This window comes from Drosophila rhopaloa, unplaced genomic scaffold (genome assembly GCF_018152115.1).
Source record: "Drosophila rhopaloa isolate 14029-0021.01 unplaced genomic scaffold, ASM1815211v1 contig_163, whole genome shotgun sequence".
NCBI lineage: Eukaryota > Metazoa > Arthropoda > Insecta > Diptera > Drosophilidae > Drosophila > Drosophila rhopaloa.
Window position 1 is genome coordinate 5,529,235 of NW_025335043.1, and position 16,139 is coordinate 5,545,373.

At 37.5% G+C, this 16,139-nt stretch overlaps 1 protein-coding gene across 1 annotated transcript; it reads left to right on the forward strand.

Moving 5' to 3' along the window:
- Window positions 1-2,145: 2,145 nt before the first annotated feature.
- LOC108050456 lies at window positions 2,146-10,585 on the forward strand. The gene is made up of 3 exons (XM_017132151.2): window positions 2,146-4,379; window positions 6,914-6,985; window positions 8,955-10,585. Exons 1-3 carry the CDS (start codon window positions 3,588-3,590, stop codon window positions 9,720-9,722), a joined length of 1,632 nt encoding a protein of 543 aa, XP_016987640.1. The 5' UTR covers window positions 2,146-3,587; the 3' UTR covers window positions 9,723-10,585.
- Window positions 10,586-16,139: the final 5,554 nt, after the last annotated feature.

The window sequence follows — 16,139 nt, forward strand, 5'->3', positions numbered from 1 at the left end:
GGTATTGAAAGATTCGTAAAACCGGTTTTCTGGCGAGGTGCATGGAAATGTCAGCTTAATACCGTTATCGTAGGTGCGGCAAACACGTCGCTGCGACTGCGACGCTGACTGCGACTTAACTGCGGCAGCGACGCAGCTTGATAATGAGCTGTTAAGACGGACTGAAAGGAGAAAAAGACGAGAAAGCTTCCGCAATTTAAAACAGCTGTGGGAGAAAGAGAGAGAGAGCGATTGTGCAAGTCGAAATGCAAAACTGATAAGAAAGTCCGCTTAACTTGCTCTAATTATGTGTGTACATACTAATGTATGCCTGTGTTCTTATGAGACATCGAAATTCGTCGAAATTATACAAAAGATTCGCACGTGGTTTAGGACACGCAATGTGTAAGTACATACATATGTATATACGTTCAAGTACATACTTATGTATCTACCATATGCGGGGGAGAAGGAGAAAGAGAGAGTGCAGGCGAATGCAAAAACCAAAATGCTGCCTACGTGAGCGACAGCTCACTTTATACCTCTCCCTCACTCTATATACCCCCTCGCTCACACCTTTCGATTAACAGCAAGAAAGGAAAGTTTAATTCGGAGATCGAAAAAGCGAACACTCTATCTTATTAATATCTAAAAGACTATAGACTTTGTTCATAGCTTGTTAAGTTTTAAAATTTAACAACAAAAAAAATCACTTGTAAAGCAGTCCAAATGTATGCTACGGTTTTTTTTAAAGTCGTATACGCAATATTATTACATTATTATTTTTTTCCCTATAAAAATGAAATTTAATTATACAGTACTTCCTGCCCAAAAATATCTAAACAAAAAATATATTTCTTAAAGCAATTATAACAATGAAAAAATAAATAATTAAATAAATAATCTTTCTGGGGCTTGGGGAAGTGATTTTTAATTATGCTATCCATTATTTCTTATGAAAAGTCACTTAATGACAAAGCATGAGAGGTTTTAAAGGAACGGTTTTAAAAGATATTTATCCATTCCTTTTTTATTTTAAGAAAGTATTATTTATTGGGTCAAAATATTTAGAACTAAATATTTTTTACACCAACATTTTGAAATCATTGCAATTATTGTAAAATCACTTAAAGTTTTTCTTCTTTCTGACTAATTTGGAAATACTATAAGTCAATGACTTTATCCCAAATACCCCTATTTAAGAGTATAATGAAACAGAATATGGAAAGACAAATCCGAAAACGTCCAAATTCTCCGTGAAATGCAATTCCTTTTTCGATTCTTTTTCTGTTATTTTGCTGACTCGCTAAATTTGTTACCGTGTTTTGGAGCTTTCTGTTGTTGTTTTTATTATTATTATTTTGCTTTGTCCAACAGCAGCAATAATAACAACAACAGCAAGAACGACAGTGGCAACGATAACAACTTCTCAGCCGTGCTGATGAGAGAAGTATGAGAGAGAGGGCGAGGGAGAGGACTTGGCAGCAACAATATTTACAGCTTTAGCGGCCAAAAGCACAGTGGGACAAAAGTTTTTTAAGATAAAATAAATAAATATGTATATAATAAACAGAAAAAAGAAAGAAAAAAATTGTTCAATAGTGTTTAACTTTTTAGAATGTTTAGTGCCATCCTATATTCATACACATATTTTAATTTGATTTTAATTACATCGTTTTTAAAAAAACTAAAAACAAACATACATTAAGAGTGCCATTTTAATTATGAAAGATTCAAACCATGAAATGAAAAAGAAAATTGTTAAATCCGTTTTAATTAATATATTGCAAAGAATAACTCTTTTAATATGTTATTAAATTTGGTTTTAAGCCGAACCTAAGCCGTATAAAATGTGTATGTATACTACTGTTAGTTTGTGCTGAACCTTTCCATAAAAAGTATTTTATTTTCCCCACACCTTTTCATCTTGCAACAACTTATCTACCTTTGCCACACTGTGCCATGTGTCGCTATTTAAAAATAGGCTTTGCTGTGATGTCGGTGTGTGTGCTCGTTGGTTTCCAGCATCTCATGGTCGCCGCCGTTTGGCAGCCGCTGCCACATGCGCACAGCGATCGGATCGGGCCCACTGTGCAACGTGGGGCTGTTGACGACAGCAGCAGCAGGCAATCGCAGCAGCAGCAACGATCGCAAGTCGCGACACGAGCAAAGCGAACGGAAAGGTGTGCGGACCAAGGGGGCGGGGAGCGAAGAGCAAGTGACGAACTTACGGCCAACAGCAGCAGCAGCAGCAACAACAACAACGGCAACCGGCCCGTTTGGAGCAGCGCGCATGCCACACACAGTTTAAATATGTGAAATTAGTACAAATCGTGATTTCAACAGCGAACGACGAGCGACGAACGAGCGTCGACGAAGTGGCGACAAAAAAAAGCTCGAGCGAGTAGCCGCAGCAACAACAACAGCAAAGGCAGCAACACCAATAGCCACAAGCAACAACAGTGGCAGCCACAGCAACAACAAGTTACCCCACAATACCTAAAGCAGCCACTGGTCCAAAACGCAAAGTAGCAGCAATATCAGCAGATGCCACAACTGCAACAACAACAAGAGCAACATCAACGCCAAGAAAGATGATGATGAACGCCCACAAATTAACCAACAACACAACATTCTGAAGCAACAACTTTTTAAATATAATTTGAAACTATTACACAAACAACAATTACTTCAGTAAATCAACAAGTACACCAACTAAAAAACCAATAACTTGCCCCATAAGTCACCAACACTTATCCCAATAGCTAAAAGCACCGCACGTGTTGGAACACCAATAATTATAACAACAAAGCCACCTCAACAGCAGAACCAGCTTATCCCAGACCAATACTTACACCAACAACAACAAACACATCAAACATAGATCAACTAATTAATACACCAACGAAATAAACAACAACCACAGCAAAAAGAACACCAACGTATTCAACAGCCACAACAACAACCAATTTTTACAACAACCAACATTGGTGTTCGTTGGTCGAGTGGCAACAACAACAGCATGCAATAAAACAGCTGATAGCTGATAGCAACAATAACAACAACAAAGCCTGGCATTATCAAGCGAGCAACAGGTCGCGAAAAAAAAACAAAAAGCCCGCCTGCTGCAGCACTCACACCACAAACGCACGCACACACGTACAGAGAAGAGCGGGTGTGTGTGAGAGAGAGAGGCAAAAGGCGAGTCGCACACCTTTGCGTTGATTTTGGACGAGGCGACGTCGCTCGCCAGCTGGCGCTCTCACTCCCGCTCCCGCTGACTCTCCTGCTCTCTCTCTCGCACAAAGTGCAGCTGAGCTGCCGCCGCTGCTGCCGCCGCCGCCGCCGCACTTGTTGCCGCTGCCACAAATACAACACAACCAGCTGAAACGCTCAACGCTCGCCGCCGCCGCTGCCGCCAGTCGAAAGTCAAAAGCAACGTGTTGTGGACGCTTTTTTCGTCGCGTCGTTGCGTTGCGTTCTCTCGCTCTCTCTCTCACTCCTACTCCTATCACCTACACCACCCACTCACCACCCGCCACAGCCAACAACCACCCCAACCCCCGTCCGGCCGGGAAAACTTTCACCATACACCAACAACAACAACAATGTCCAGCAGCGCAGCCACAGCGCAATTCAAGCTCGATGCCAACTCCAATGCCATTGCTTTGATAGCCGATGTTGCCTCGCACCCGCTGCCACTACCCCTTTCGCCCACGTCCACGACCACGCCCACTGCAACGGGGACGGCAACAACAACACCAGCGGATCGCGTTGAATGGTCCCGCTCCACGATCCTCAACTTCATCGAGGACTATCGCAGACAGCGAGTCCTTTGGGACCCCAATACGAAGGGCTACCACATCAAGCAGACCAAATACGAGGCTTTAAAGCTATTGAGCCACAAATATGGAACGGAAATAAGATCTATACGATCCAAGATCAAGTCGCTGCGCAGCTCTTTCCATCGGGAACATGGCAAGGTTCTGAGCGGGCGAAGTCGGGGGGTGATCTACCAACCCATGTGGTTTGCCTACGAGGCCATAAGGTTCATCCTCGACGGCGAAAGGGATCAGGATCAAGATCTAGATGCCGAGGCGAAAACGGAAGCAGATGAAAAGCTAACCCTGATGCACAGTCTGGATTTGGAGCAACTGAAGGCGGAGAAGCTGGTAGATAGGGACATAATACTGCAGGTGGAACAGCAACAACAACACGATGAGCTTACCGCTCGGATTGCGGCCACTGTGGCCGCCGTTGCTGCCGCTGCGGCTGCGGCAAATGCCCGGGATCGGGAGCGGGAAGTGGATACCGCTGACGAAATGGATACCGCTCGGGAAATGGAACTCGAGGAGGCAGCGGCCGGTGGCGCTTTAATCGAATCCTCCTCGGCGGCTGTGGTAAGTGCTGTTTTTTTACAGCCAACCTCTACCTATTTTGCATGTGTCTCTGTTTTTTTCCCCCTTTTTGCTTTTTTTTGTCTGTCGTATTTCTTTGGAGCTTTGCATGTGCGCGCGTGTGAGTGCGAGTGGTTTGACTTGTTTTGCGGCAGCAGGCAGCACACGCGCTGCTGTCGCCGCCGTCGCAGCCCTCGCTGTCTAGCGGTTCGTCAACGGCAGCGGCGCAACCGGTGGCGCACAGTGGTGCCGAAGACTAGCGCCACCATCAGCTGGTATAGAATTTTCTAGGTTTTTGTAGGTAGAGAAGATTTTAAAAACCATTTATAGGGAACTGAATTTGAGCTTTGGAAATAGTGCTTACACCAATCAGAACAAGGGAAGCAAATTAAATTATTAAAGCACAACTAAGGCGAAAAATTAAAATTTTTTTATGTAAATCAAAAAATATTTTAACGATTTTGTTTAATGCCAAATATCCAAAATGATCTTTTTGCACAATACCGCGCCAAAAAGTGTGCTATAAAAAATACTTATTTTTTAATTTTGCTTTCTTTTAAAATTGTTCACTATTTTAAAAGCTTAAAAACCTATTTTATTTTAAGTAATTTTTTTAATAAAGTATATGGAGTAAATCAAATTGATAATGTGTAATACAAATTGGCCAACGTGTCGTATGAGTAATTTTTTCTTATACATTTACATATATCATTAAATTTTTTTGGACGTTTAAATAATTAAATTTAAAAATGTGTATTTTATATAATTGGAAAATTGGAAAATTATTACGTGAGAGAAGGTGGATGAATACTACGGGCTTACGTACCGTATGAGTAATATTTTTAAAGTGTTTGCTTTTTAATTACGAAACCCAAAATACATTTTTTTCAATGCGTTTTCTAGAAGTTCCTCTTCTCTTCCTCCTCCTTTTTGACATTCCTGCTGATATAATTAAACACATATTGTGTGCAGATCGATTTTTTAGTAAATCATTTGTTAAGTATACGTTATGCGAATTATATCAATAAAATATTTGCTGTTTATTTATATTTGAATGCGTTGACAATTTTTTAAATGTTACTTCTAACACATAATAGACTTAGACCACTGTGCGCGGTAGCTGCTTTTGCGTTGCGCTTGATAAGCCAGTATTGGTGTTAGTGTGCCAGTGTGTGTGTCAACTGGCTTTGATTTGCGCTGCCGCTTCTGCCATACACACGGTCATGCCTACATACATACAAACATACCTATATCTATAATGCATACACATGTGTGTTGCATCAGCCGTAGAAATCGGCGGCCCCACGTTTTGCACCGACCACGCCCCTCGGCCCCGCATCGATGCTCTGCCGCCCCCGAGCAGCAGTAGCTGTAGCTCCAATATAGCAAGTTGCTGGACTGCGTTTCGTTATTGCCATGTCGCCTCGTCCGTTTATTTGCTTTGATTCTCTCCCCCAAAAAAACTGCGGGACTTTTGGCCAGAAGCTCCACCAAGTAACCGGGAAACTTTAACTGGAAAGTAAGCTTTCTCCGGAGCTTTGCATAAATGCCTGCAAATATGCCCACTAGCTAGTTCGATCGCCTTCCCGGGAACATATAAATCTGTAATTAAAAGTCAAATAATACCTGCAGGGAATATTATGTTTAAATGGCAGCTAACCCAATTTATTATATACCCCCAAAAAAAGTGATAAGCAAACCTTGACCAACAAAATGAATTAATTTTTGTGTAATGTAAGTATAATTTTGCAATGCATTTTTATATGCACCTTCGTTTTTGAGAAATAAATAAATGAAACATACTAATTTTTTAAAATAATCTTCATTAATTCTTTAAACAAATTTACCATAAAATATCAAACAATTTATTAATATTGTTTTATATTTTGTGGTGAATTGGCTAGAAAAAGTACATATGATTTTTGTGTTCGCAAAAATTTGATCAGTGATAGGTTACAATAAAAACTATATTTCTTTACGGTTATTTATATTATTATATGAAAGCTATTTAAAATATAAAGTAGGTCAAAATCCAAACGAGAAAATGTTTAAAAGGTCTTTTTTAGGGTATTACCTTGTCGTTGCCCCAAAAAATTCTCCCATATTTTGTGTTATTTATCGTCTGTCTTTTATTTTGGTCACTCGTCTCACGTCCGTCTGTGAGTCTGTCCACCCGTTGGTCCACTTCGATGTTGACTTGGCTGCTGTCCCGCCCCTACCGCCACCGACACCTCCACCTGCACCGCCCCCACCCCTCGGCCACCTTGTCCCCCCGTGACTAATTTAATCGCCAGCGGCAACTCGACTTGCGAGTCTGCATCCACTTGTGTGTGTTTGTTTGAGTTTGCTTTTTATTATTATTCTAATTTGTTTTCTATTTCTCTGGCGTTCTCGCTTTTGCGTCTATCCACTATTATTATTATATTGTTGTTTTTTGTTATTATTTGTCTGGCGAATTCTCCACACTGCCATAATAGTATTTGTTGTTGATTCTACGGTCTCCGCTAATTCTGGATTTTTTTCTTCGATCTTCGCAGACACGTTCCTCTTCCGATTTGGATGGCGAGAATTACTGCAATATCAGCGCCGAAGATGTGAAAACAGAAATTGTAAGTACCCCACCGCTGATTGTTAATCACACTTTAATTGATTCGACAGGTTGAAGTTTTTTTTTGGGGGGATAATTTAACATTTTTTTTATCTCAAACCCCTGAAGTGTCATGTCAAGTGGTCTGTGGGTGTAATTAGAGAATAATTTCTGACACGGGATTGAGAAACACATTTTTGAGTAATGTACTTTGAATAAGTAGAAATATCAATCATTATCTGGAGTACCAAAGTCAATTATCATAATATTAATTATAAAGCAATTTAATCAAAAAAGTCATATTATTCATTTTAAAAAGATAATTTTTGTATTTTGAATTTCCGCTTATATTAGTAAATGTAATTGGTAGGTGAGTTATTATTTATTTAATAAATAATGGAAAATAGGAGATTAACTTTGAATTATTTTTATTAAATTTTTATAATTAACCTTTTTTTTAATACTTTCAAGGTTTTGAGAATAAGTTGAGTTATGAAAATTGTTAAAGCTACTTTAAAGTTGATAATGTTTGTTTAAAAATACTTAAAATAAATGTGGGTTAAGTAATTTCCACGTGTAGACAGTTTTAGACGCAACGATCTTAATAGTTGTCCAGTTATTTAAGATTCTTCCACAATTCTATTTGATTTGATTAGAAGCTCAAATCAAGTAATATGATTAGATTTCCTGCCGATAATTATATATATTTTGATAAGGCAAAGGTGTATAAGATTCTGTAACGAACTTAATTCGATGACGAATCTTATCAATTTATGACGTCCACAACTTGCACATTGACCGTCGAAACTTTTTAAGACCTGAAGGTCATTGGTGTTGCTAAGGCAGATATGATACATCCGGATATCTTTAATGATAAGCATTAGGATTCCAATGTATGTGTGTGAGTCACTTGGGTTTTTTGATTAAATAAATTTGACTTTTATAAGCTGGAGGCAATGCCTTTCAAAATAACATTTCTGAATTATACGTCTATAATTCTTGGACCACAAAAATAGCCTAATCTAGAAAGCTTTCTCTACTGATACTTTCCCAGACAAGGTTGTGCCCACAAATTAATTAAATGACTCGTCTCTGGGGGCTTATCAAAGTACCCACATGTCGTTCAGACCTCTCTCCCTTCGGACACTTGGCAAGCCCAAGTATTGGATTGTTTATATTATTAATATACAAAGCGATGCGCGACTAGCAAATAGTTGATGAAACAACTCACCGATTATTTCGTCAGACGTTCATACTATAAATGTATACGTAAAACTGGTTCCGGTATATTTTGACGGGCCCATCTTCAAGCAAAATAAAAAATAGGGCTGATGAAATACTGCACAGATTTACTTTTGCAAGGGAAAAGGCTCATCCTTCGCAACCTTGTCTTAAATCACTGGGGGAATTTTATATTTATTTTGCTTACGAAAACGTAAATTCCTAAAGCTAAACTATTGGTATCAAAAAGGTGACTTAATTTGATACATTTTATTTTCACAATCAAAAGCGCTGGAAAATAAAATTTAACACAGAGAAAAATAACAAAACATGGTCGAAATGCCTTATAAGAATCTATTTTTACTTATTCTTCTTTAAATTATTTGCTTTATTTTTACAAAAACAATGAGGGTTAGAACTCAATTATTTAACTTATTTAAGTTAAGTCTATTAAACTTTATTTCTCTATTTGACAGCTTGACTTTATGGTTTAGTTGTTTTTTAATACAACCAATGCAAAAATATGCAAAACTTTAACATTTTAAAGAGTACCAGAACCTATTTCGAAACATGCAAACATTTTTTTTTTGATTTTATGTATTTATTTTTATTAATTTGAAACATTGTTGGGTTCCTTTTTATTTTGTTTGTTTTTGGTAGGGTAATAAATTTATTGGCTTCGAAATGAGTGCCTGCTTGGATGCTTTTCAACACCGTCTAAAACACATCCGTATTTCCCCCGTTTTCTTTTTTATGCTTAACCCCAACAGATCGAACACGAATCGGAGCTGGGGATACTGGATCGACGGACGAGCACGCCATCGCCCATAAATTACTACAAGCCGACGGATCTAACGTACAACCACCGCAAGCGCAAGGCGATGGGCGTGGATCACGTTATGGGCGCTTTGACATTGACGCCCATCAAGGCGGTGGGCGGAGCGGGGGCGGGGGCGGTCGGATCCGCCGGCCAGCAGCAGCAGCAGCAGCAGCAGATGAACCACAGCCAGCTCGCGTTTCAGGCGCTCCAGCAGCACTTCAACCACAATCATAGTCTCAGCTTGAGCCACTGCAACGGGCAACCGCAGCAGCAGCACCAGCAGCAGCAACAATCGTTGCATCTGCAACAGCAACAACATTCCAGTAACATGGCACAAAAACGTGATCGTGATCGTGATCTCTCAACGTCAAATGGCAACAACGGCAACAGTAACTGCAATAACAGCAGCAACCACAACACCAGCAACACCTCACTGGACCCAGCAGCAACATCGAGCAATTGCAGTTCCAGCAGCAACACCGGTGCCACGCCCCCCAAACTGCTCATCGGGGGCGGTGGACTGAGTGCCAATCATGTGGACGAATATGGGGTATTCGGTGAATATGTGGCCGTAACCATACGCAAACTGAAGACATCCAAATCGAAGATTGTGGTGAAGCACCTGATCAACAATCTACTCTATGAAGCCGAACTGGGTAAATACGATCAAGGGATGCCGGCCAGCAGGGAGCCACCGCAGCTGTATAATATGCAATAGAACTAGAAAATACCAGGATCAGGATTCGTTAGTAGATTATAGTCCGCCAAAACCAATATATAGAGAAACTACGGGGGAGAGACAACGCACTAGTCAGCAAAGCAACAATGGGTCAAATACCAGAGCCAACAATTCTAAAAACCGGGGGTTTTTTTTTGTATAAACACGGGTTTAGCGGGGGACATTAGCATTTCATTCAGGGACAAAGACCATATAAGTACTTTATCTATATACATTTATAAACACATAAACGATATCAGTGAGTATATCCGAAGTCAGTCAGTCAAAGGAGTGCAGTTGAAGAAGTTAGGGGGTGAAACAAACATACCATTAACTAAATTGAATTAATTATAAATGCTTTACGTTAACTGTGTACTTTTATGCACACACACCCATATACACATACGTATATGTATATTTTACGTTTATAAACACAAAAAAAAAAATTTATGATTATCGTTTTTTGATTTCACCAGCGTTATATTTTTGATTTTTGTTTTATTATATTTACATTTGGCAATAACACTTTGAACTCAGGTGCCTTTATTTTTTTAGTCCATTAAGCCTTGTTATCTTATGCATAAACGCGAAACAGCAAACAAACGCGAAATGATTGCAAAAAATCGACATGTAAAGCAAATAAATGAAGCCGTAACAACATGTAAATTTAATTAACTTTTTATCACATATGCAAATCCATATGTATAAACTTAACTCTGTAAATAGTCTAAAAAAATAAGAGAAGAGAGAATAATGAAACATGAAATGTGCAAATCTTAATTTTTGTTATGCATAACTAATTTGAATCGAGCGAAGTGCTCCAAATAAAAATGCAGAAATGTTGAATTTCATTTTGAAAATGACACAAATGACTTTTATTACCCTTAATGGAAATGTGTTGAAGTTCTATTGAAAATGATTTTTATTTACAGATAAGATTGAACCTTTTTTATTTCGGTTTTGATCTGCTTTCAGAAAGCAGCTGAAATATTACACATAAACTGTTGTATTATTAAGCTATAAAAATGTTAAGGATTAAAAACGATAATGAGTTTGATGCATTATCGGTCATTCAGATTGTCTTTTTGGTAATAAGCCAATAAAATCAAAGTAAAGGGTTACTTCTAATGATCCAACTTATTGCGCACTATCGTTATATCGACTCCAGTCCTTTATATGTAAGCCATGTAAAAGGGTTTCGATTGTGTAGCCGGTATTGACTAATAATTCCGATTGTCGGGTCTATTGAGCAACTACCGCCCAGAACAATGAAGCTTGTTGTTCGCCTTCGATGTGATTATTCATATTCATACTCGTGTTCACATTTACACTCACATACTCGCCGAGGGTCTCGTCCATAAATCACAAACGCTCTCAACTGTATCAAAGAACTAGGCAATTCGAAGGAGGGGCAACAAAGCAAACATTAATTGCTAAATAAACAATTCTAAAATATACAAAAAAAGATAATAATTAATTTATCTTTTATGGATCGCCCTAAGAAAATTATACTTTTTTAGGGCATTTTGTTTATACGGCGTTTTATAGCCTTGAATAAATGATAATTTCCAATTGGTTTGTTTGAATTACTTGTACTTCAATTTAATGATAGTTTTTGATGGAATACACTTCCGATCTTTCGATCGTCTTGCTTGTTTGTTTAGTTTAGCCAAGGAAGCAACTTTTCATTGGGCTTTTTAAGGTTGGATTTTAATCATTAATGCAATTGGCTAAAGGTATTGATGACGCAAATTGAATAATCAACTTAATGCGTAATTTCACATCTATTAAGCAAATAGTTATTAATTCATAATTAACAACATTTAAATCCTGCTAAAATTTGATATATAAATAGAGGTGACGGTGACTATGGTAATCTGAATACAAAGTTAAATGACTAATAGTGTTAGTATTATTTATTGTATATTTGTATTTTATTCATATTTATTTGTGATTAACAAATATACTTTGTGATATTCGAGAAAAGCTTCAGACTTTCCATTGTGTTTGTGTTGTATTCATTTTCCCATTGAACTGCGATAAGTGATAAATTAGTTCCTTTTTAACTCAAACAGTCTGTTTGAACTATATAGTGTTAAAAGTGATAAATGGAGCAATATAATGGCAGTGCTTAATCCCATTGATCCCACATTGACGTAGGTTGCCGTCTTTAAAGAAAATCAACCAACTACTGCTTTTAGCTGATCAAAGAAAGACTCGAACACAAGATAAATATTTGTCCACCAATCAGTTTCGAAAGTAAATAGTTTAAAGGCGATACCATTGCGATACCATTGCAAGGCGTCTATAGAATCAGTAGGTTATTTAAGGTCGTTGCTAATCATCTTTTACTTTGCCCTCCCCCAAAGCAATTGCTATTCCTGGTAAATAATCTTCCCCAGCGAACCAAAACATTCTGCTGCAGCTTTAAGAAGTCGCCCAACTGTCTGGAAATGCAGATTACGTTCATCCACAGCTCATCCAATTATAGCTCATTCCAAAGGTTCTTCTTGCGGATGTGGCATAGATATTGTAGAGCATAATACGCGTACTATGTAATTGAACTCTTAAAGAGGTTGCCACAATCTCATTTTTATGGAAGAAGAAAAAACCTATACAAAACATTTTTGGGATTGAATATATGGTCTTTACTAGATAATATAAAAATTTTAAACCTTATATTTTTTGATTTGGTATTTTAATAATTGGAAAAAAATTAAAAAAAAAAATTTTCTTAAAAAAAATGTTTTCAACGTTTGTGACCATACTTTTTAAAATAACTTTCCAAACAGTCTCAAACTGCAACTAACTTAATAATTATAATCATTTTGAAAAATGATTTTAAAGCGAAACGAATTGAGAATCCAAAAAATAAACCAATATTTTGCAGACCTTCCTTCGCGACATAATTGGTATTTCGAATTGTGTTTGTCGTTTTATCACAAATGCGACAACCAGAAATCATTGTAAGCAAATATTAATCATGTTCAGCCACACATACCCCCCATACACAATCGTATATATATGTACATATATACGTGTCAGTATCCACACTGATAATTGCCTTCCGATATAGGCGTCGACATCCCCAAGTTCAGTTCTCAGAAATTGTTCAGTTTTTCTACGAATCCAACTCGATCGTCTGCCACTTGGTCTCTGTATTTTTACTGCACAGGGGCGTTGTGCGAGGGGGGGCATTTCAGTGCGGCAAGGGGGCGAATTGGTTTAAAGCTTGCCATCTGGAAATGACGCAATGTTTTCGAAAACACATCAACACCCGAGTTGTCGGTTGTCGTTGCCGTTTCTGCTAGCTTTTTGTTTTGCTCGTTGCGTTTCGTTTCGCTTGGCAAAATCAACAGCAGCTACAACAACAGCGATTACAATTGTTAATCTATATAGTATATAATCTCATATACAAACATAATTTGTATATATGTATGTACACACCAAGTAAACTAATGATAAATTCTAGTCGCGAACTAAACTATAAATGGAACTGATTGTTACACTAACAAAAACAACAGTCTAATTGAATTACCCTGCTTTCTAAACTAAAATACATTGGCAAATAAACTAATTTTAAGTCTCTTACATTAAAAAAATTATGAAACCATTTATAAATTAAAAAGTTAAATTTATTGCAACGGAATATAATCAAAAGGTTCTAGACAGTTAAATAAATGGAATGGGACATTTTAAATATTTAACGAAACTGAGTGGAAACAATTTAATTTTCAGTGTCTGATATTTTTCTTTAATACTATTTTATCAAACAACATTTATTTTAGCTCATACAAAAATTTTAGATGTATTATAATTCGTGGCAATCTTTAAAACAACAAAACTTTATTTATTTCTCATAATGGTTTTGCAGAAAAGTGCCAGAAAACTGCAGTTCTAGGCTCATAACTTTTCTTACAGAAATCTAATTTCCAAGAGGCATACTTCTAAATGATTGTGGCTTAATTTTCCAAAAATCTGTGTTTTCACATTAGTTTTTATTTTTGGGTCGATTTTTCGTTAATTTCAATGAAAAATGGCATTGCAGAAAAGTCACCTAAATCCTGCACTCCTAAGCCCATAACTTTTCTTACAGACGTCCGATTTCAAAGTGGCATACTTCTAAATGATCGTGGCTTAATTCTCTAAAAAAACTGTATTTTCAACTTGGTTTGTAATTTTTGGTCGATTTCCATTCCAAATTTTCGAAAAATGGCCCTGCCGAAAAGTGTCCAAAAACTGCACATTGATGCCCATAACTTTTCCCACAGAAATCCGATTTCAAAATGCCATACCTCAAAATGATTGTGGTTTAATTCTCTAAAAAACTGTGTTTTTAGTTTGTTTTGTATTTTGGGGTCGATTTTTCGTCATTTTAATGAGTTACCCCTTTTCAAATTTTCGAAAAATGGATTTGCTGAAAAGTCACCTAAAACCTGCACTTCTAAGCCCGTAACTTTTTTAACAGACAGCCGGTTTCAAAGTGGCATACTTCTTAATGATTGTGGTTATATTCTCTAAAAATCTGTGTTTTCAACTTGATTAGTATTTTTGGGTCGATTTTGTCATTTTTATGATGTACTCCCTTTTCAAATATTCGAAAAATGGCTTTGCAGAAAAGTAATACAAATCTGTATTTTTATTTATTTGATTTTCAAATTTTCAAAAAATGACCTAAGTTTGCTTTCTTGTTTTTAAATTTTAATTAGTAAACGCTAAGAAAAAATTGGTATTTTCCCTTGATATAGATAAAAATGATTTATTTATTTTTATGATTAACTTAATTTTAATATTGTCATAACTAGCTATGACAGACTTTTTTTTCAGTGCCTTTGCTACTGCCAAAAGAGGACTACGACTTAAGCTTCAATGTTGCTGCTGTTATTGTAGCAACTATTGTGGCTGTTGTGTTGGCCAAACTGTTATTTACAGACATTGCTGGTGTGGTTTTATTTGTTGCTGTTGTTAGTTTGTTTATACTGTTTTTTATTTTTTACTGGTCTATAAAGCTGTGGCTGTTGTCTTGTGCCCATTGATGTTGCTGTTGTTCCTTATGTTGCTCTTGTATCTGATGGAGTTGCTACTGATGTTGCTGTTGACGTTACTTTGTAGCTTTATAGCATTGCTGTTGTTATTGCTCTTCAAGTTGCTCTTATTTCCCTTAAAAATAGAACTGTTTTGCTTTGGAGTCAATGTTTTCGCTTCATTGTACATATTACTATCTTCTTGCTTTAGTACATCTGTTAATAATTCTGTTATTGTCTTGTTTTAGTTGGTGTGTTTTTCTTTTTTTTTTGTTTTTTTTTGCTGCTCTGGGGGCCCCATGTCAGCAATCAACAGCTTGCCATAAATTATTTTTGCAAAATGCTCACGCTCCAATGCGACCCCAGGGAGTCGGCATACACACACTCAATAATATATATGGTTCGTATATGCAGGGAATGATAAGCTGCGAAACACATATATATGGTCCCATTGCGATTGTCGCGCAATCGAGCATTGAGCAAGTCCCTATCCCCCATCCCCCAACCCCATTTCCATTCCCAACCCCTTGGCAACCCCATTTTCCAACCCATTCCGCCTCCATTGTGTTGTTAGCCTCTAAGAATATCTCCCGCAAGTCGGTAGATAAAGATAATAGTAATAATAATAATAAGAGAAGCCAGTGCCAAAGCCATTTCCAAAGCCCTGCATTTGTCACTCCAGCATTGAGTAAGGTTGGAAAGTGTTGTAAATCAATTAGGCAAAAGCCTTCGCCAGTTGAAAGTAAGGCAACTTACTGCGTAGTACACAATGAAAACAAGAGCGAACGCTATAGTCGGGTGCCCCGACTATCAGATACCCGTTACTCAGGTAAAGGGAGTGCGAGGGAGATGGAGATAGAAACTTTGATCACGCATAACTTTTTAACGAATGGTCCGATTTGAAAAATTTCTTCTACATTTCGATAGGTATTGATAAACACAATAAAACTGCATTTTTACTTTTCCGAAATATTTAAATTTTTTAAATCGTATATAAGCGATTGTGGGCGTTAAAGGGGGCGTGGCACCTTTTTGAAACAAACTTGCGCTGCGTAGGAACTTCTAAAATCTACATGCAAAATGCCAATCTTCTAGCTTTTATAGTTTCCGAGATCTCAGCGTTCATACGGACAGACAGACAGACGGACAGACAGACGGACAGACGGACAGACGGACAGACGGACAGACGGACAGACGGACATGGCTAGATCGACTCGGCTAGTGATCCTGATCAAGAATATATATACTTTATAGGGTCGGAAACGCTTCCTTCTAGCTGTTACATACTTTTGCACGAATACAATATACCCTTTTACTCTACGAGTAACGGGTATAAATAGTCAATTAGAAATATATACATTCTATATATTAACATCCTAATTGTCACTTACCA